This window comes from Neophocaena asiaeorientalis, unplaced genomic scaffold, assembly GCF_003031525.2.
Source record: "Neophocaena asiaeorientalis asiaeorientalis breed wild unplaced genomic scaffold, Neophocaena_asiaeorientalis_V1.1 scaffold351, whole genome shotgun sequence".
NCBI lineage: Eukaryota > Metazoa > Chordata > Mammalia > Artiodactyla > Phocoenidae > Neophocaena > Neophocaena asiaeorientalis.
In genome coordinates this window covers 221,702-242,201 of record NW_020173768.1, presented here as the reverse complement: position 1 = coordinate 242,201, position 20,500 = coordinate 221,702, and the positions used below count along the sequence as shown (strand labels likewise).

The 20,500-nt window shown below is 47.6% G+C and overlaps 1 protein-coding gene across 2 annotated transcripts in view; it reads right to left on the bottom strand.

The window, feature by feature from the left end:
- Nucleotides 1–11,717: 11,717 nt before the first annotated feature.
- The window catches only part of RET (ret proto-oncogene), a 60,811-nt gene continuing 52,028 nt past the window's right edge, over nucleotides 11,718–20,500 (bottom strand). Inside the window, exons 16-20 of one of the 2 annotated variants that reach the window (XM_024751522.1) lie at nucleotides 19,791–19,861; nucleotides 18,126–18,263; nucleotides 16,967–17,066; nucleotides 15,095–15,242; nucleotides 11,718–13,767 (exon numbers count right to left, since the gene is read on the bottom strand). In XM_024751522.1, the coding sequence (XP_024607290.1) occupies nucleotides 13,610–13,767; nucleotides 15,095–15,242; nucleotides 16,967–17,066; nucleotides 18,126–18,263; nucleotides 19,791–19,861 (615 nt within the window). In that variant the 3' untranslated portion in view covers nucleotides 11,718–13,609. Of the gene's footprint in view, nucleotides 13,768–14,402; nucleotides 15,243–16,966; nucleotides 17,067–18,125; nucleotides 18,264–19,790; nucleotides 19,862–20,500 lie in introns of those variants that run through there. The other variant, XM_024751523.1, reaches the window with a different exon arrangement.

Here is a 20,500-nt window from a genome sequence, read left to right as displayed (position 1 = left end):
GCAGGGGTATAACTGACTTGGAAGAAGCAGGGGGAAACTCCTGGAATGATGGAAATGCTCTACAGGTATAATATGAAAGCTGGTGGTTGCACAATAAAGACAAAAATTCACTGAGGTGTACAACTAAGATTTATGTGCTTGATGACTTCATAGATATTTTATATCTCAATCAAAAAGTTAAGAAGGAAAAAAATGTAATTTCCAAACTGAGAGAACTAAAACTGTGTTTACTTATGTCAAAATTCTCTGAGCCATAAATAGTGGATATCCAAATCCTTTTTACATTAAGTAATAAGACAACTTTAGACAAATGGTATCAGAATAATAATACAAAATGAACGTTAACATCCTCAGTCATAAAATACTACTTGGATTCCTACTTCCACGTTCGAAGTCCTGTTTTAATACAACATTAACTCCAGCAAAAATCAAGGCCCAGCTCCTGAGAACCTTCAATGATAGTTAAATGTCCAGACATCGCATATAAATCTCAAAAGTAGTCTGACGGATAAAAGCTTCAGGTTTATAATCAAATTTTCATTCTGCCAATAACATCATAAATAAAAGCTTCACTATGGCGTTTACAAATTATTCCTCGGCAAGTTGCTCAGGAATAGTGTAATTTTCAAGAAGTCTAAAAATGCAAGAGGCTTCCCGTCCCGTGGTCTCCTCGGCGCCACTAATTCCTACACAAATATGCATCTTTTAAAGGTGCCTAGCGTCTGGCAGGCATAGAAAGGCTGCCGCCAGAGAATACTAATTTAACGCAATAAAGCGGTAACAGCTGACTACAAAGTTTACCCACTGAGGGGAGCAGAGATGGCGGTGAGTTGGTTTAAAAAAAAAAAAAAGTGATAAAAATAAAACACACGCAAACCAACGGTCTCCGGCAGCACAGTTCTGAAAAGCCAAGTCACGGCTCCGAAAAACCGCGGCTTTTCCTGACACCGGAGCAGACTCCGGAGGGCTTGCGGCGAACCCACGGGGACACGGCCCCCAGGAGAGCTCGTCCGTGAGGTGACCCGACAGCGACGGGAACCCACAGTCCGGGGCCCGCGCCCCAGAGCCCGCACGGGCGGGGCCCTAGCCCTGGGAGCCGTAGCCCAAAAAACGATTTGTGGAGGCTAGGAGAGTGCGGGAGGAAGGAAACCGCTCTTGCCCGAGCGAGCGTCTGCAGGGATGGGAGTACCAGCTCCGGCCAGACGGCTGGCTTTGCAGGAGGGAGGGACTCAGCGGGGGATGGCAGCGCTTTTCTGCCCGGGAGCCTTTGCCCTGGGAGCTGGAGGGGTCGATGAGTGCCTGCGTGGGCACTGAGCTAAGGACTGACAGGTCGCCAGAAGTGTCCGAGCATCCTCAGGAGGGCTGGGCTGCGCGTGAGGCCCCAGCGAGGAAGCCCTGGGCTGCCAGTCAGATTCTTTGGATCTGAATTTCCGTATATGTGAAAGGAGGGGGTTGAGGTAGACTTTCTGGAAAATGGCTTCGAGGTCTCACATTGTATGACTTTAGTGGGTGGCCCTGACATCCCCTACACTCAGATGCTTATTTCAGGGACATCCCCAAGGCACTCTGTCCGGCCCTGAGCTGAGCAGGTGAGGGGATACCGGGCAGCACCAGCCCCTGCCTGTGTCTGGGCAGGACATGGCTGTGCTAAGACGGGATCTGCCTCCCATCTGGGCTCTGCTCTCCTTAGCGGGTTACCTTGGCAGGCTATGTGGGCTTAGCCTCTCTAAGCCTCAGTTTCCTCAGCTGTGTTATGGGCACAATAATAGTACGTGCTTCCTAAGACTGTTGTGAGGATTAAACGCAATTTTGCATTCGAAGTGGTTGGCACTGTGCTTGGCAGGTAGGTGGCAGGCAGTCAGAGCTCATTGTTATCATTAAGTGCATTAGTTAGAGCAGAAGTCTGGGGCGACTGTGGTGGTGCATCCTTTAGGAGTGGCAGCATTCCAGGGGCATCTGTTCCTAATCACAGCTGTCTTCATTGGATGATGGTTGTTGGGATGTCTTTAACTTGGATGGTCTCCTTGGATATGTCCTGTGGGGAATTCCATGGGTAGGAGAGTCTGGACAGCCTATTTCTAAGTCAGGCTTGCTGAGTGTCCAGTCTCTACCCAACTTCAGGATGTCACTCCTCTCTAATGTCACTTCTGAGCAAATGAAAACATTTATGGTTCTAACACCCCTTCCTCCTCAACCTGGACCAAGAGTAAAGAATTCATCTAGTCATAGACTCCATGGGTCTGTAAGCTCCTGAAAGTAAGGACCATGTCTTTTTCATTTCCCAGTACTTTGCACATATTAAGTGTTCAACAAATATAAATTGAATTGGTTAAAATAAGAGCATGCAACAATCCCTCTCTTGTTCAGAATCTCTACCACTTGACCAGCTCCTCGAGCAGACGGCATGCCTGATTACATTTTCTGCCTGCCGTAATTAAGGTTTTGGTCTGGTTGGCTGGTTATGTTCTAGTGTGAGTTTCCTGACATCCCTGTGGAGTAGGTTATGGTCCTTAGTTTACAACAGAGAAAACGGAAACTCAGAGAGGAAACTGCATAAGCTCTCCCAGGACAGGACCCGGCGTGAACTCATAGCATAGGGTCATTTCTTTAAAACTGTTCTTTGAATCCTCCATTAGAATTGTTTTTAAAATAACTGAGGTTCTGCCATCAATGGATTTAAATTGTAAGCTTATTATTAACTGCCAAATCAAATACTAAATGTATGTAATTTGAATTTGGAGAGAAGATAATGCTTAATTCAAATTCTATGGCAGATAATGGATAATATACTGGGGCTTATAAAATAAGTAGCTCACTTGGGAAAAATACTAAAGCACAACTGTGGTATGATTAGTATCAGAAGAATGTAGTTTTAAAAAAAAGATTTCCCATCAATCTCTAATCTGAGGCTTTTTTTTTTTTTAAACTATGAGGCTTTCCCATTCCCCTAGCCTGCCTTTGAGTCTCTGCCAAAAGTAAGTGACGGGTCTGATGCCCTGGCTACCACAAGCTCTGAATAAATAGCCTTTGCCTGTTTCATTTGGGCAATCTTCATTTGCTTCCAGTTTTCCTGGTAGCCCCGCCAAGATATGGTCTGCATCATAGTCTGCTTGTTACCTCAGACTACAGCCTTCAATCAGGTGTGGCACCCACAGTGGCCTACTTGTGCCTTGCAGTTCTTGGTTTTGGGTCTTACCTCTGCGCTCTTTGTGTTGAGTGCCTTGGCTATCTATTCTCAGTTTGGTACTCAGCTTTTGTTATTGGTTCACATTTGTTTGGCATCTTTGATATAATCAGTTCATTCTTTTGCATCCTTTTTGCTGTCTTTTGTGTTACTGTTTTGTGTTGTACTGTCTAAAAGTGTTGTTTGTCGTAAGAAGGAGAATCATGGTGTAGAACACATGCATAGTAGGCCCTACAACCTGTTGCTCCAGCCAGCCTCACTGACCTGTGAGTTTGGGGTTCTCACCGGACTGGCATCCACTAGGACCAACGTTATTGCAGTTGCCAGTAAAACTGGGTGGGGTTCTTCAATCTCGATTTTGTGTCCGGAGAGACATGAGGTGTACAAGCATTACATTCCTACCCACCGTTGCCAGCTTTCCTGGTGTTGCCTAAGTTCTCTCCTCCTCCAGGAAAAGTCCTGCTGCTTTTATGTGGTCTCTTCGCAATTCCAGTTCTTGGGTCTATCTCTCTAAATGGCAAAACTTCACCAAGGATGCTTTGGGCCTTCAGTGGCCACTCTTAGCATTCTATGTGAACAAGTTTGTTCATTTGAGAGATGCAGTAGAGAAGAAAGGGAACAGGATTTCTCAGGCCCAGTGGTAGCATTTTTTGATTGGTACTCAGAGGTCACCAAATAGAATCCTGATTCAAAAATTGTTTCCCTAAACGATTATTTGGCCAAAGCTAATGAGAAATTTGACAAATTTAAGCAACAACTAACTAGACTTATTTTCCTAGAAAAACCTTCCTTTGCTTGTCCCTCAGTTGCCTTCCTGGATACACTCTCCCTCCTTCCCCCCATCCTTCTGACCTATTACCAGCCTCCATCCACTCCTTCTTCTTTCCCTTGTCCAGACCCCTTCCCTCTCCCCAACAACTCTCCTAAGACCCCCCAATTCCATTTGCCTCTGAAGGTCCATTCCTCTCATGAACTAGGTATGAAGCCAGCAACTGTAGAATTTAAACTTTGGATCCAAGCTGAATTAAGAGCTATAATTAAGGACTTTCTCAAACCCAGACAAGACCAGCAACTACTCATAGAATAATTTAGAATATTTGGGGAAGTATGTGATCCAAGGTTACCTGACCTCTATCAACTTGCACACGTGTTGCTCAGAAACTCAGGTGTTAAATCCTGAATGGAAAAGCTGAGTGGACTCACCTGGAAAGGAGTCTACAGGATCCTTCCTTCCATAATAAACCTGAGAATCCACAAAAAGACTCAAAAGGTAGGGTGAAGTCTCCTAAAATCCCTACCTAAAACATTTCCAATAAAACCAGACTGAGCCATAATTCCATCATGCAAACAGAAAAGATGAATCTATAGGAGACCTTCGGGATAGGCTAGAAAATACATCGTAGCAACATTTGGGAGTTTAAAAAGTTGCCCTTTCATCATTCATTCTGTTAATGTAGTTAAACCTGAAATTGGAGACCCAGTTCAAAAACAGAAATTAAAATGGGAAATAGCCTCTTGACCTGAACAACAATACCCGGCAAATATTTCAAGAGGACTTTAGAACAAAAACAAGACAGGACCCCAGATAAACTTGTGGCCCTGCAGATCAGTCAGGTAGCTTACTCCTCAACCAACCACCTATTGACAAGGACTCTTGCAGATATCATAAACAGAAAAGACACTGGGAAGAAGATTGTCTCATCTTATGGGAGAAACACCAAGACCAAGAAAAATCCCTCAATTGAGGTTAACAACCGTGCTCCAAGGAAGGAAAAGCACACAATACCTGCCGTGCCCTTAAACACTCAGGTGAATTAACTATAAATATAGAAAGTGTGTTGGCTTCCCAGGGCTGTTGTAACAAATTACCACAAACTGGGTGGAATAAAACTACAGAAATGTATTCTCTCACAATTCTGGAAGCTAGAAGTCCAAAATCAAGGTGTCGGCAGGGCCATGCTCCCTCCAGAGTCTCCAGGGGAGGATCCTTCCTTGCCTCTTCTAGCTTCTCGTGGTTGCCAGCAACCCTTGGCTTGTAGCTGCATCACTCCAATATCTGCCTCCATCTTCACATGGTATTCTCCCCGTGTCTTCTCTGTGTCCCAATTATCCTCCAATCATTGAATTAGGGCCCACTCTAATCCAGTATGCCCGCATCTCAATTTGCATCTACAAAGGCCCTATTTTCAAATAAGGTCAAATTTACAGTTTCTGGAGGTGAGGACATATCTTGTGGGGAGCACAGTGCCACTATAGATGGTAACCTCATCAGTTTCAGGTAGCTACCGGTGCTAATATTTCTACATTAAACCTTGCCACCTTTGCTCAAACTTTGCCTGGCAGTAAACAAACATACGTCATAGGTGGTAAGCGTTTCAGATAATCCACAGCTGTTCTCTATCTCCCGGCCCTTAACTGTAAGCCTTGAGCCCTTGATTGCAAACATTCTTTGCTGCTCTGTGATACCACCTCTGCAAATTTAATAGGGAGAGACTTACTTTGCAATATTAAATATACACCAGAGTATCTGGGACTATTTGTGAGATTCCAGAGGACTCCTCTACTCATAAGCAAGTTGATTCTGTTCTGGATATACCTTTGCCTTCTCTCTTATATTTAATGCATACCCCAGACAAGTATTGAAACCGAACCTGACACTCTATGGGCTCAAATTTCCACTGATACGGAAAAATAATTGGAGCAGAACCTACTAAAGTTCATATAGATCTTACCAAACCATTACCTAAGCTTCCCCAATATCCCTTGAAGCCATAAGCATAGTAAGGGATCAAACAGATAGTTGAAAGCCTTAGCTCCAAAGGTCTTCTCAAACCCCACCCTTTTAATATGCCCATCCTGGCAGTAAAGAAACCCGTGGTCAGGTTTAAGACCACAGGGCCGTCAACGAAATTGTTATTCCTCATTTCCTAATTCAAATACCATCCTGCAGGCCACTTGCTGTAGTGAATCTTAGCTCAGCTTTTTCAGTGTGCTTCTAGAACAAGACAATCAATAGTTTTCTTTGTGTGTGTATAGTAAAATACACATAAGATTTACAATTCTATCCATTTTTAAGTATACAGTTCAGTGGCATTAAGTACATTCCCATTGTTATGCAACCATCACCACTATCTCTAGAACTTTCTCATCACCCCAAACTGAAACTCTGTACCAATTAAATTCCCACTTTCCCTTCCCCCAGAGCCTGGCAACGACCATTTGACTTTCTGTCTCTATGAATTTGACTTTTCTAAGTACTTCATATAAGTGGAATAATCTAGTGCTTGTCTCTTTGTGTCTGTCTTATTTCACTTAGCATGATGTTTTCAAGCTTCATCCATGTTGTAGCACATGTCAGAGTTTCATTCCTTTTTAAGGCTGAATAATAACAGTCAATACCTTTTGCCTTCACCTGGGGAGGGAATATGTTACAGCGGTGAAACTTCAGGGCGTCAATCCTTGGGTTCACCTTTCACAACTAGGAAGCAATCTGGAATTCCACACACTTGGAGGGCTATTCCAATAGGGGACCTCAAACTGAGGATTCTGAGACCCTCTAAAAGCAGCTGATCTTCAGAAGCAGACAGCTGACTCAAGACCTTTAGAACAACAGATGACCTAGGACAGTGGACAACTTCTGCCCAAGATGTCGGATCAAGACCCTAATTCTTGTTTTGTTTTTTTTTATTTGCTTGTTTATTCTTCTTGTCATTTTCTATAGATCCCTGGTTGTCATTCATCAATAATGGACCTTTTCCTCTCTTGTTTTTTCTCTTTATTACAATGGTTAGGTCAGAGCATACTAATTCTAAATGCCATTGTTAGATTATCCCAAGCAGTAGCCAGTGCCCTAGATCTTAAACTGACTGCTGAATCTACTCTCCATCCCCAGAACCCCATGATGAAAACCACAAGGATGTTATCATCTCATCAAGGGAGGCAATAAGGAACTACAGCTGTTGGCAGCTCCGTTTGCAGCAACATGGAAAACAACCTTAAACAAGTTAACCTGTGACTTTTCTGCTTTCCCAGAAAAAGAACCAATTATTACAATCTATTGACCAGACCTTAGGTAATTCTAAATTCGAATTCAATAACTTCCATAGGGTGATGAGTCAAATGTTTGCCACCTGTAAGAGACCAACAGCGATCTAAACATGTAACACAACTCACGTAAGCCCTGGTTCCAGCCCTCTGTCACGAACAACTTCTTTCCTAGATCTCCACGTATCCCTACCAGATATTACATCTTTTGTGGTCAGGATGCCTGGTCCTGTTTGCTTCAGACTAACATCTCATGCACGTTAGGAATTATATTCCAAGACTTGTCTGTATAAGTCTGTAAATTACCAAGGCTGAAAAATCCGAGCTCCAAAACAGTCACCTTGATTATTTAGCACTCTACCTGGGGGAATTACTTACTATTTATGTGAACAATTAGAGCAGTGTTCCCGTCGGTAAGGAATCATGCATATAGGATTGTAAGAAACTTATCACTAACTCTGGCAGAAGTCATTAGCAGTACCACCTCTTCCCTAGATGGAACACAGATCAGTCCCATCATGTTGGCACAAGTAGGGATGGACAGGTGCATTGCTCTAGATTTCTTGTTGGTTAGTCATGATCTGTACCATTCCTAATACCACACTTGGCTCAATGAAACAGGGAAGCTGGGACAGACTTTACAATGCCTTAAGGCAGAGCTACTGGGCTCTCTAAATTTGATCCTCATGGTCTATATGGGATTTATTCTTGGCTTGGACTGGGGTTCTTGGTTCAAAGCATCTTACAGGGGTTATTAACTGTTCTTGTTTCTGTCCTAGTGGTCATGATGCTGATCCACTGCATTCTATCCAGGTCTCAAATGCTTCTGCACAGCCACTTTCTCATCAGATGATCACCATGATGACACAACAACAGAAAGGTCAAGAATACCTCACAGTACAGTTAACCACGGAGATGACTGAACAATCAGTTTCTAAGTGGTGAAGATCTGGACTTCTAAACTTATCTGAACTCATCAACCTACAAGCAAGAAAATTACCGAAAAGGGGGAACTGAGAGACTGAACACGCGAACAGACAGTGGCCAGACCACACATATAACCGAAGATCTCTGACCCACGAACTCTGACCCACTCCCTCTGCAGTAACTAGCCCAGAACGGTCAGAGTTTAGTCAATGACTGCCAGAGTCCCCATTTTATTGGCCCCAATTTCCAACTTGAAACCGAGAGAAAACCAAATATATTCTCCAAGTGATCACAAGACGCTCTGTTCTTAGTTAGCTGCCTCCAGTCTCCCCATGTAAACAGCCTCCAATCACAGTACACCGGAAGCCTCCCCACTATTTTTTTTTCCTGTAAAGCCTTCCCACTCCTCTGCCTGCCTTTGAGTCTCTGCCAAAAGCAAGTGACGGTGGCCTCTTCCCTTGCTGTAGTTAAGTTCAAAATAAATAGCCCCTGCTCCTTCTCCTTTAGGTGGTCTTACTTATTTCTGCAAAGCTAAAGATTATTAGGTAATTTACCTTTCTTAAAAAATACAACTTTTGGGGACTTCCCCAGCAGTCCAGTGCTTAGGACTCCGAGCTTCCACTGCAGGGCGCACGGGTTCGATCCCTGGTTGGGGAACCAACATCCCACAAGCTGCAGCGGTGCAGCCAAACAAAAGAATTTTCTGCTGCAACACTTCTTTTAACTTCTTTCAGTGACTATCCTGTGAGGCACCGGAATTCTTCCCGCTTCTGTGTCCTTCCGGTCCTTAAAAATTGTTTCCTATTATCTTACCTTTCTTTCTATATATTCATGAAGTCCCTCAACCCCTTTACCCTGGAGTTTTGAGCAATCCAAGAGCTATGGCCTCACAAGCCCTGTGGCCACAAAGCCTCAAGGAAGATTGTCAAGCTCTTTAAAACTCCCAGAAAAAAGGGAGAAAATATGGAGCAAGGCACATGCTCTGGTTGAGAGGAAACTCCGAGGACAGAGGCTGTGACACAGGCATGCGTGGGCTACCTGCAGTCCTCCGAACAAAGTCCCCTGCCTCAGGTAGCAAAAGGCAGCCTTACGTTCCTCCTTCTTCCCAACCCACAGCAATGACTTTCCTCTGTGGGGAAATGACAAGTGCACAAAAGGACTGGACTACAGGTGAGAAACAAGTGCAGCCAAAGAGTACCGTTGACAAAACTGACATCAATAAATAGGGACACGAAAAATGAACTTTGAACTTTTATTCAAGAAACTGACAGTCTGCGTGGTAAATACAGTCTGTGTATGAAATATCAAAATGGTTTCTTTCTCGAAAAATGATTTTTTCCCCTTAGTTTTAGAATGTACTTTCCTTACCTTGCCTGCCCACGCCAATTTTGAACTTGGATTGCTCAATGTCATCTGAGAGGATGCAGGATTATGGTCTCTCCTGATGTGGAACCCAAGTCCTGAAGTCACAGTGATTGGCGTGGTCTCTGGTCATGGCTGCCTCCACACTGCCTAGCCCAGTTCCCCGTGACACTGATGTCCCTGAAGCTGCCACAGCAAGACGGCCTCCCTGTCACAGCTCCCCTGAGAGATCTCCGTTGGCCAGGCCCTGTGGTTTAGCACATACCAGAAACATCTGCAAAAATATCTTGCCATTTGACACAGCAATAAAAGCCTGAGTTGCACAGATTAACCGGGATTTCTTTCAAGTGTTCACACACGCGCCTCTTTAACTCTGGGTGTGAAGCTTATTCTCCCAGCTGTCACCCAGCCACCCATCCAGCCTCAGCTGCAGGCACAGCAATGCGCCCCACATTGAAAAACTCTCTACATACAGGTTCTGGTTTCTCATGATCTCAGCCAAGAATCGTTCACGTGAATCCCAGTTCCCTAAAGAGGTGGGAGACTCTACAAAGTTCTTTTTTCTTTTTTTGGCCGCGCGGCGTGGCATGTTGGATCTTAATTCCCCAACCAGGGATCAAACCCACGCCCCTTGCAGTGGAAGCTCAACGTTCTAACCACTGGACAGCCAGGAAAGTCCCTACAATGTTCGGAATGAGGCTACCAAGGTTGCTGCCGTGGAGAAGGGGCGGGGCGGGGCAGGCAGCCTCAGTGGAGGGTGTTTTCTGGATGTATAGGCCCACCCAGAGGGTAAGCACCACGTGCAAGTTCACGCTAAAGGGAAGGTGTGCCCTAACTGCTGCATGTGCCCTTGGGGCCCACTCTTACTACATCTTTTCCAGGGCCACGGAGATAAGGATTTCTCAGGCACTTTCTAGAACCACCCTAAATACCACCATCCAAGTATCCTACATGTTAACATGCTCGAAGGAGGAGAGGAAACCATTTGCTCCTCTGCCTGGGAAAATGCTCTATTTATAGTGGGGGAAATTATGCTTTCCCTCTGAATTTTCTCTTATGCGTTAAGTATTTGTCCAAGACCTGTTCTCAGACATTATATTCAAACTACATTTCCACCCAAATAAGCTGGCCTCATACCATCCTTTGTGGAGGTTGGTGGAGAATGTGCTTTTTCAGAAAAATAAACCACACACACACACACACACACACACACACACACACACACACACTCCCCTAATGGAAGTTCTCTGCTCTTGAAAAAGGGGTTTTTAGTATTTTAGTATAAACTTTTTTCAGCATGGTTTCTAAACATTCAGAGGCAAAGGCTGTAGCAAACAACTGACCCTAGAAATTACGTTTATTTCCTGTCCCTGTGGTCCAGATTGAAGGAGGAAACTGAGAACAGACGCAGGTGCTGAGGGCAGGAACTGTGGCACCGTGGGCCTGGGGCAGCCCCTGGGTGATGTGGGCACGTGGCTGTGTGTGCACATGTGCACCCAGGATGGGACACAGGCCCTCAGCATCCAATACACAAGGCAACCACAAATCAGATTTATGCTGGTAACAACTCACGTTTCCCTATTGACCTACCTGCTCCTTGCCAGGTTTTTGAGGAGGAGCTCATACCATTCCTACACAGCCCGACAGGAAGACATAAACAGAAGCATTTAGTATTTTAAGTTTCATAGTGGTTCGGGTCAAAATTTTTCCTCTAATGGACCTTCAGTCATGTCTGTGCATTTTACATTCTCTCCCACAACTGTCCAACTCCAGCTTCAAGAAATAAGCAGTCAGCAAATTGCTAGAGAATACCTGAACTCGACACTGGCTGCTGCTCTATTTTAGGGAAGGAAACCTAAAGGAAGGAATTCCTTGAATGGCAGGATGAGCTGAGTTTTAACAATGACTATAAATGTGGCTGTTCGTGTACGTATTATGCAAGACAAGTCAACGGTATCACCAAGAGTCTCCTAATCCTTCAGTCGGTATCACTTCCCCGGTGGTCACCACAACAGATTCCCTTGTGACACCTTCCTCCTTACACTGAAACTTCAAAATCAGAAACCTGATGTTTCCAACCAGGAAGTTAAAAAGAGAAAAGAAGTTTACACATTTTAAGATACACGATTTTATTTACATAACTGAGATTATTTTCTTAGTCACCTTGATTACAAAAGCAAATTAATATGGTATGGTTTAATAACCTTTCATAAATAGATTTAACAAATTTTAATAACGGACAGATTGCTACTTAATACTCAGTAATGCTTAATAGTTAGTCATCTCTGCGTATATGCATATGAAAACTCTGTCTGATAGGGCTAATAAGTATGAGTACCTTTATAACTTAGGAATAGACAATTAGATTATGAGTCAAGGGTTAATTCCCCATCACTGGGTCAGCCAGTTAGACCTGGAGTTCTCACCCTGCCGAGGACAACCTGCTGCACCCACTCACACTGAGTAGGCATTCTTAATAACTTGAGAAAGTTTATCCCCACTTCTGCATTTAACAAGATTATCATTAAGCACAGCTGAAACCCCAAAGTTTACCACAACTAGATATTTGTAAAAGAACGTATCACACAGTGTGTCTGAACAATGGCCCGAACTAAAGCTGCAATGCATCTGCAGTAAGTGTTTCTCCAGCGCTCTTCCTGGGTGTGTGCACACACATGGGCATGCGCGCACGGGCACACACACACACACACACACACACACACACACACACACACACACACGGCTCCTCCACATACTCATCCAAGCCTTCCTGGCCACAAAAATGCCATAATTTTACTGCTTTTGTGAAATGGTTATAAAATCCAGTATTTTAATGAGACGACATTAAGTCCTTTCACAGTGGTTTAAGTATGAAGCCCAGGCAGTGTTTTGGTAACTGGCCCTCTCCTGCAAAGTGACAGCACTGGGACAGAAAGAAGAGCTGCCGGGACTTCCTGAAAGCCACCCCGGCAGGATGGGAGGAGTGCTGAGTGTCTGTGACCACAAACAAGCAGTGAAGAATGATAAGAAGCTTACGAGTCATGGTCAGAACCTAAAAAACAAAAATGTCTTACCATAGCAGCATTATGTTACAAACACAGGAAGAGTGGATACACGTACCTTTTCACACAAGCTCTATAAGAGCCAAAACACTGTCTTTTCCATCAGAATCGTAATCAGAGGTGTCACTGTCGATGCTACTTCTAACCTAACTAGCTGAACTGTCCCTTTGAAACTGGGCACAAGTTCCACCCCACTAATGTGTGAGATGAGCCTCCGCCACTTTTCAGCGCTGGATGGGGGGACGCTGAAGGCTGTGGGGTGCAGGGATTCACCACAAGTCTCTGCGGTCAGCAGTCCTCGGACACGAGGCCACTCCACTCAACGGCCCCACTCCTCCACACACTTCTCGTCAGGGGGTTAGTGATTACTCAGCGATGGCAACAACTGTGTCCTGGGAGCCCTCTCCCCTCACACCACCTACCTACACAGCAAATGCGGCATCATGTCTCTCCACTGTGCTAAATCTAAGAATCATTTTAATCATGATAAAAATCAAACGTCTCCCTATGAAAAGGTTCCATGATTTAAAAAAAAAAACAAAACATTCTCAGGATCTCGAAGGCTGAGCCGAGGCCTGTCCCGAGGTCCCCTCTCCCTCTCCAGCCCTGGCTGGGCTTTGACAACCCTATGAGGCCTGGCCAGGCTCTCATTCTGAACAAGGACAGGTCGTCTGGGCCCGTTTTTTTTTCCTGCTGCCTTTTTGGTGTGTGTGCTTCATGTTTAAATCGTGTGGCCTCGTTTGGCGGCAACCGGAAAAATCAAACAGTTCGGAGAGTGCGTGAGGGTCCCACACGTGTGAGCACGGAGTATGTGGTGCTCACTGCTGAACCCAGACCAGCGCTGGGTGCTGCCATGGACTGAAGAGGAAGGGACACCTACGTGCTGGACTCAGGACACTGGTCCAGAGCGCTACGTCTGCTGGGAGGGAAAATCACCAGCCAGTGTGAAATGTGCAAGGAGGGGCCAGCAGACTTTCTGTTCTCGGTATGTTTCTTCCCCTGTGAGTCCATTACCTTTCACAAAGAACTGTTAACTATCAAACGTGTCCATTAACTGTGCCGCGGAGGGTGAAACCATCCAGTTAGCATATACACTATCATTTGCATATCTTGGACACCCAGTGTTGGTGCCATCGGCTCTCGTGAGTAGTACAGGACTCTCTTCAGGCCAGTTCGGGTCTGACATGCCTAAAAATGAAAACAGATCATTTGTTCTGCACTGAAGAACCCAAACTCCATGTGCAGACAGTAAGGCCTTGGCAAAACTCCCTTTGAGGTTCAAACCAAACTTCTGGTTTCTGGGCCAACCGCCTGCAGAGTTTCGTGCTCCAGGTTTCCAAAACATGGGTAACATTTGGGCGGAAACATCACGTGCTCTCTGGTAACTGCAGCTTACCAGAAACTACCAATTTGGACTTTTATAAGCTTCCGACTCTCAGATCTGATAAATATTTGTTGACCTGTTTAACTCTTTTTCTAAGGCAGCATAAGGCATCAGCACCTTGCTGTACTACATGGCTTACTGCAGCGGGAAACTTTCTATAAAAAGTTCTCTAACGTAAAGGAGCCTACTTGTCTTCCATCCCATCCTACCACGGAGGAGAATCTTCCAAACCAAGGGTGCACGCAGGCGAGCCCCACAGCGTCGACGGGACAAATGGCAAGTAGCGCTAGCCAGTAAGGAATCAGTGACCCAGGAGGCATGCAAAAGGAACAATCTCAGCAGAAAAATGCCTGAAACTCCCAAGATTTCAAAACAATCCATGATGAAGTTAGGAAACAGGAAAAAATTTCAAGTACTGAATCGAAGACAAAAGAAGGAGTTTTGGCAAGAACCATATTTACTGTCCATTGCAAGACCACAGCACCACAGACTACGTTCTTTCAAAAAGCATTTTGCTCCAGCTTTTTGCACTGACTTCATAAGTGACAACTGTCATGACAGTTTGTAACGCAAAGGATGTGAAAACAGCAGTCTGTGTGTGTCCCCCCATTCCCCTCCCCCCGCCATGGTGGTCCCCAGCACCAGGTGGCCTCCAAGAGCTGCCTTCCACCCAGGCAGGGTCTGGGGGAGAGGCCACTGGCTGTGCTCTTAGTGCAGGCAGAGTGGTGCTGGCTCCTCCTTTCTAAATTAAATGCCTCCCCGGATCAGGTAAATTTATCCCAGTAGTTAACTTAGAAGTACTATGACTTGATACCCACCCAGGAAATGACTTAGTCATCATTTTCGCAATATCCCCTGAGAGTTCTGCCCTGCTCTCTTTCTTCTCTATCGTCCTAAGTTGCTGGGCAGTGTGGTAATTACACATATTTTCACATCCTTTTAAAAAAACATAATAGTAAAAATGCCTGAATGTAAACGGATGCAAAGTCAGACATTTACAAACAAAAAGGTTCAGAGCAGACTTTGGCTTCATTCAGACCAGAAACACTCTTAAAAAGCATTACAGAGAGTAAGGACAGTGCAGAGAGGAACAACGTGGCTAGAATCTAGTAAATGCATGTGAAATTCTACCATAGAGTTTGTTTTCAATCCACGTGGAGGGGAGGGTTCGAGGGAGGGGAGCGTTATTACAGTCCACCAGGGGCATCTCCTCCTCCGACAGGCCGTCGTCGTACAGCAGGGAATCAGATGGGGTGGACGCGGCCAGGTCCAAGTAGTCCTGGAAGGGAGAGAGGGCTGGTCACCACTGGCGCAGGCCACTACTGGACACGCCCGCCACTCCCTGCCCAAGAGCAGAAGCCCCGGCAGAGTCCCACCCCATGCCTACTGGCCTCTTGTGAGACCTGAGCCCCTCGCCAGTGTGCCAGCACTGAGCTCCTCCAGCCCCTGCCTCGCCTGGCCCTGCTCCATGGTCCTCATCGCTCCCCCTTCGAAAATCACCTCCTTGGGGGCACAAATGTGCTCCCTCACTGTCCTCGTTCTCTCTCTGCAGCACTGGGGGCACCAGGCCCAGCACTGGAGAATCAGCCTGTTTACAAAACCCAAGGCTCTGAGAGAGCTCGCTGCAGTCCCATGACTCACTGCAGGAACGCCAAGAAGCACTCTCCGGCTTCCCTCCAAGCATCTCGAACATCATGTCAGGACTCAGAAATCTGAGGCACTGATGTGGGTTTTGCAGAGGACACTGCTATAGATAGGCTTCAGCTCCCAAGCATGACGATTCTTGAATACCTGCTATTTCCACTTCCCTGGTTAAATGTGTAAAGAATGGTTCCAGCGTTTTGCTGGCTGGTTCTCGGCACTGTTCTAGGAAGGCCATCTCTTGGCATCCGCTATCGCCTTTGTTTGGGACAACCCTGCACTCACAGGGTCCACCCAAACGGTACACTGATGCTCTGATGCTGAGTTTTATTACAAGTGGCCGAGTCCACGCATCTTGCTCTGAAGAAATCACTTTTAGTAAATGTGTCAATGGAAGGACGAAACCACGACGGCAAGGTCTGTGCCTGTTTTGTTTACTTGCGTGCCCAGCATCTAACACAGAACATGGGAGTCAGCGATTGCTTAATCAATGTTAGTGGAAACTTTGTTGACTTCCTCAGTCACCTGGAGTTGTAAATTTGGAGGCACACGGATATGACTGTTCGGCCCACACAGAGGTTTTAGAAATTTAAATGAGTTGCTATTAAAAACCGGGAAACAGGGCTTCCCTGGTGGCGCAGTGGTTGAGAGTCCGCCTGCCGATGCAGGGGACATGGGTTCGTGCCCCGGTCTGGGAAGATCCCACATGCCGCGGAGCGGCTGGGCCCGTGAGCCATGGCCACTGAGCCTGCACGTCCGGAGCCTGTGCTCCGCAACGGGAGAGGCCACAACAGTGAGAGGCCCGCATACTGCAAACAAACAAACAAACAAACCAAAAAAAACAAAAAAACTGGGAAACAAATAAATATCCCTTAAAATTCAGAAGACCCGGCATGCCGGCACTCATGTTCATACAGGTTACAAGTGTCCACAGTGAGGGGCCTTTCAGGGGCAGCTGGTGGGCTCCTGTCTGTCACAGTCTCTGCTGGTCTCTAGTCACTTCTCACCCCTAGCCGGGCCACTGACAGCATATGAATTTAGGACACAGTCATTTCAACTCTACTTCCTCATGTTCTGTTATTGAAAATGATTCTGTTTGGCTTTGGAATATTTTCCTCCCACCCCTATCTGTGGACGGCTCTTCCTAAGGGTCAAGGTAAGAATCTTGGTTTCTTCCTGATTTAAAAGAAGCCCAAAAGGCCTGGATTAAGGACAAGGGTACAGTCGCTAGCTCCCCCTGGGGGCAGCACGACCAACTCCCTCCAGGCAGCCTCGCTCTGCGTTCCGCGCTGGGAACTCCACAGACCGGAGGGCGGGAGGCCCGCGGGAAGCTGGCACCAGGAATCGTCTCCGGGTACTCACTCTGCTCTTAACCATCATCTTATCCAGGTCTTTGCTGATGTCAGCGAACACTGGCCTCTTGTCTGGCTCCTCCTTCCAGCACTGCAGCATCAGACTGTACCTGATGGGACACACAGGTGGGCGGTGACAATCCAGCAAGGACTGCCCGGTCATAGCCACCAAACTCAGTATAGTGCCCTGGGCCCCGGGGGCTCTGTTCCCGAACCTCAAAGCTGTTTTTGTGTCACTGACATCCTTCTCTGAGGTGGGTCTGAGTTTGAGGGGTCAGCAGGGGCTCACAGCGTCTGGCGCTATGATGGCTAAGGCAGAAATGCTGGTCGTTAAAACTCTTATGAAGGACGAACCGGGTATGAACACAAACACCTGCCAATCACACTCTGACTTGTACCTTCCCCCCTACCCTGGGGTCCTGGCCTGGTTGCAGGGCTTCCAGAGCTACCGTGTGGGTGTGCGCTGGGCCCCTGCCTGCCAGCCCAGTCCGTCCAGGGAGGTGGCACCTACTCACCCTTGCGCTCCCCCATCTAGCCTGGAGCCAAGCACGTGGCAGGCGCATGACAGACTTCATAGAATGAATGGACCAGTGTCTCTCTGCCTGCAGATGACCCCTTCTCATGTGTTCTCAACCTGTCCTCTGAGAATCGTCTGATGGAACCACCATCAGATGAGAAGATTCCAGTGCCCTAGGGCTAAAGTCCAGGCTTCCCCTGCCCACTCCTTGCCTGCCTTTGTGCCGCCACTTGTGTACTCCCCTATATGTGCCCTTGGGGCCATTCTGAATTACCCACCCCTCTCCAAGCATCCTGGGACAGGTCTCTGGCTTCTGGCTCAAGCTGCCCCCTCGGTCTGAAGCACCCTCTCATCCTTCCACCACCTTTCCCCAGGTCCTGCTCCCCCCCCCCACCCCTGTAAGTCCCTCCAGGAGGCCGACCCAGCCCCCAGTGGAGTCAAGGGTCCCCAGCATCTGCCGTCACACCCAAGGGTGGTTCTCTGACTTCTGCCCCGTCATGCCCTGCCTGTCACTACCCGCCACCGAGCTCGCCCTGGGCTGGCACCCAGGGCTGCCCAGGAGCGGGAAGGAATGAGTGCATGTGTCTCATCCCCGTCAAAGTCCAGTGTGTCTGTGTCTGAGGAAGGCTGGGCCGGAGCAAAGCCTGCTCACATCTCCTCGCTGCAGTTGTCTGGCCTCTCCATCCGGTAGCCTGTCTTCAGAAGGTTGAAGAGCCGCTCTGGAGGAATCCCAGGGTAGGGGTTGCCCCCCAGGGTCACAATCTCCCACAGCAGGACACCGAAGGACCACCTGCAGGGAACAAGAGGACCAGTGAGTGGCTGCACTGGGTCTGCAGTGCCCTCTGTGCACCAGACACTCATCACCCCAACAGCGTCTGTCCCCGAGTCCCCAGTACAGAGAGCGGCCCAAGTGCTCACAGCTTCAGCCTGTGCTGACCTAACAGATGGGGTGGGGAATAGAGGTGGGGATGAGCCATCTGCCTGCCCTGTCCCCACCCCTGCCAAGCCCCTGCCCAAGCTTAGCCCCCTCACCCGAAAGGGCACACGGCTGGCCCCTGAGGTGATGCTCTGAAGCATCAGAGATGGCACAGGGCAGCCAAGCAAGCACGTCAAAACGTAGGCGGGACCTAGGCCACAGGGCAGAGAGCTCCCTGCACAGTTCCTTCACCTTTTCTTGTGCTTGCAAATTTTCATAAGAATCTTAGAAGAAAAAAAAGCACTGCTATAGAGAACATACTTAACTGTGAGAGAAAATTTACTGTGAAGTGGGGACAAAATCATATCACAAAACAGTATTATCACACGAGTCCACTTACAGTAACAAAAAGCATATACCTGCACGCCACAGGAAACTCTAGGCCATGCCTGCGAGGGCCAGCAGTAGCTACTTAGGGGTGGTGGGATCCTAGTGGCTTTTAGTCTCTTCGTTTTGCTTTCCCCTGCATTTCTAATTTTCTTACGGTCAACTTTGTAATCAGAACACAGTTGTTAAAACTGTCTAAGAACTGCCTTTTCACAGCCCACATTATTCAAAATATGCAAGCCTGTTCAGAGCAGAACACTTGGAAACAAGTCTGTTGTATTTTTGAAAACTATCAAAAATGTAATTGGGGGCTTTCCTGGTGGTGCAGTGGTTGAGAGTCCACCTGCCGATGCAGGGGACACAGGTTCGTGCCCCGGTCTGGGAAGATCCCACATGCTGCAGAGCGGCTGGGCCCGTGAGCCATGGCCGCTGAGCCTGCGCGTCCGGAGCCTGCGCTCCGCAACAGGAGAGGCCACAACAGTGAGAGGCCCGTGTACAGCAAAAAAATAAATAAATAAATAAAATGTAATTGGACCTGGAAGACTGAGTTTTGGTCCCCAACTTGGAGTAGTTTGGGGCACCTGCCTAGAAACTCACTCAAGACCACCCCTGCCTCTGGGCGGGGACCAGTCCCCAGGGACCTGCTTGAGCCCAGCCTGTGCTCAGGCCCACAGGAGGGGAACTGTTTGGCTGAGCCTGTGTGTCAGAGACACCCAGAGAGGAGAGGGGAGGGGAGAGGGAGGGAGGCGAGGGGGTCTGCAGCTATGGCTCACACCCTTACACTCACCCTTACACTCTGAAAGAAGCAGCTCTCAGAATTACTGCCTGGGCCCTCGCCAATTGCTGAGTGAATACACAAAGCCCCGGCAGCTTGGAGGGTTTACTGTGGATGGTTGGCATGAGCTGACAGGCACTCAGGGCCAGCACTGTCCCCCAGTGGAGGTGTTGAGACAGGTGGCATGGCCCTATACACATGTAACCTCCCCCGCTCCCGGGAAGGCAATACCCACTCACACGTCACTCTGGGTGGTGTAGATGTGATCGAAGAGGGACTCAATGGCCATCCACTTGACTGGGATCCGACCCTAAAGAGAGTGTGAAAGAAAGGCATTAACGTAGCTCTGACATCCTGGGAACTGGCGGCGGGTGGGCGGAAGGGGGGCCACATCCCAGGCTCTTCCAGCTCTGAGGGGATGCTGAGTAATGACACCAGAGTGTTCCTGGGTAGAGGACTGGCACCTCACAGGGGCCGGAGCCCCAGCCTGGCCCTCCCAGGCTTGGCTGAGACATCAGAGGGAGTCAGCTGGCCTGCCCACATCTACGCAACGTGTGCCTGTCACGCACCACAGCCCTGTTGAGAAGAAACCCAAGAAGTTGATATTGAGCACAAGCCAGGTCCCCCTATGGCCGCTTCTCTGGCTGCTGCCGCCCAGTGGGTGGGCCAGGAATACCATGCACCGACGTCTCCCTTGATTTCTGAGGGTGAACGAGTTTGAGAAACTGACATCCAGCATTTTCCATCTTGGGGACTTCGGATGCAAACAAACACACTAAAGGCTCTTCTGAGAAGCTCTGAGGGAAGAAATCAGTGTGTGTGCCTTCGGGCTGGTTTTTACCTCTTATTTTATCCCAGGGCCCTTTCAGCATCCTCTGAAAGAGTGCCCCCTACCACAGAGGTGCTGAGGTCAGACCTAACAAATCCTTTCTAATGCAACTCGAGAAAT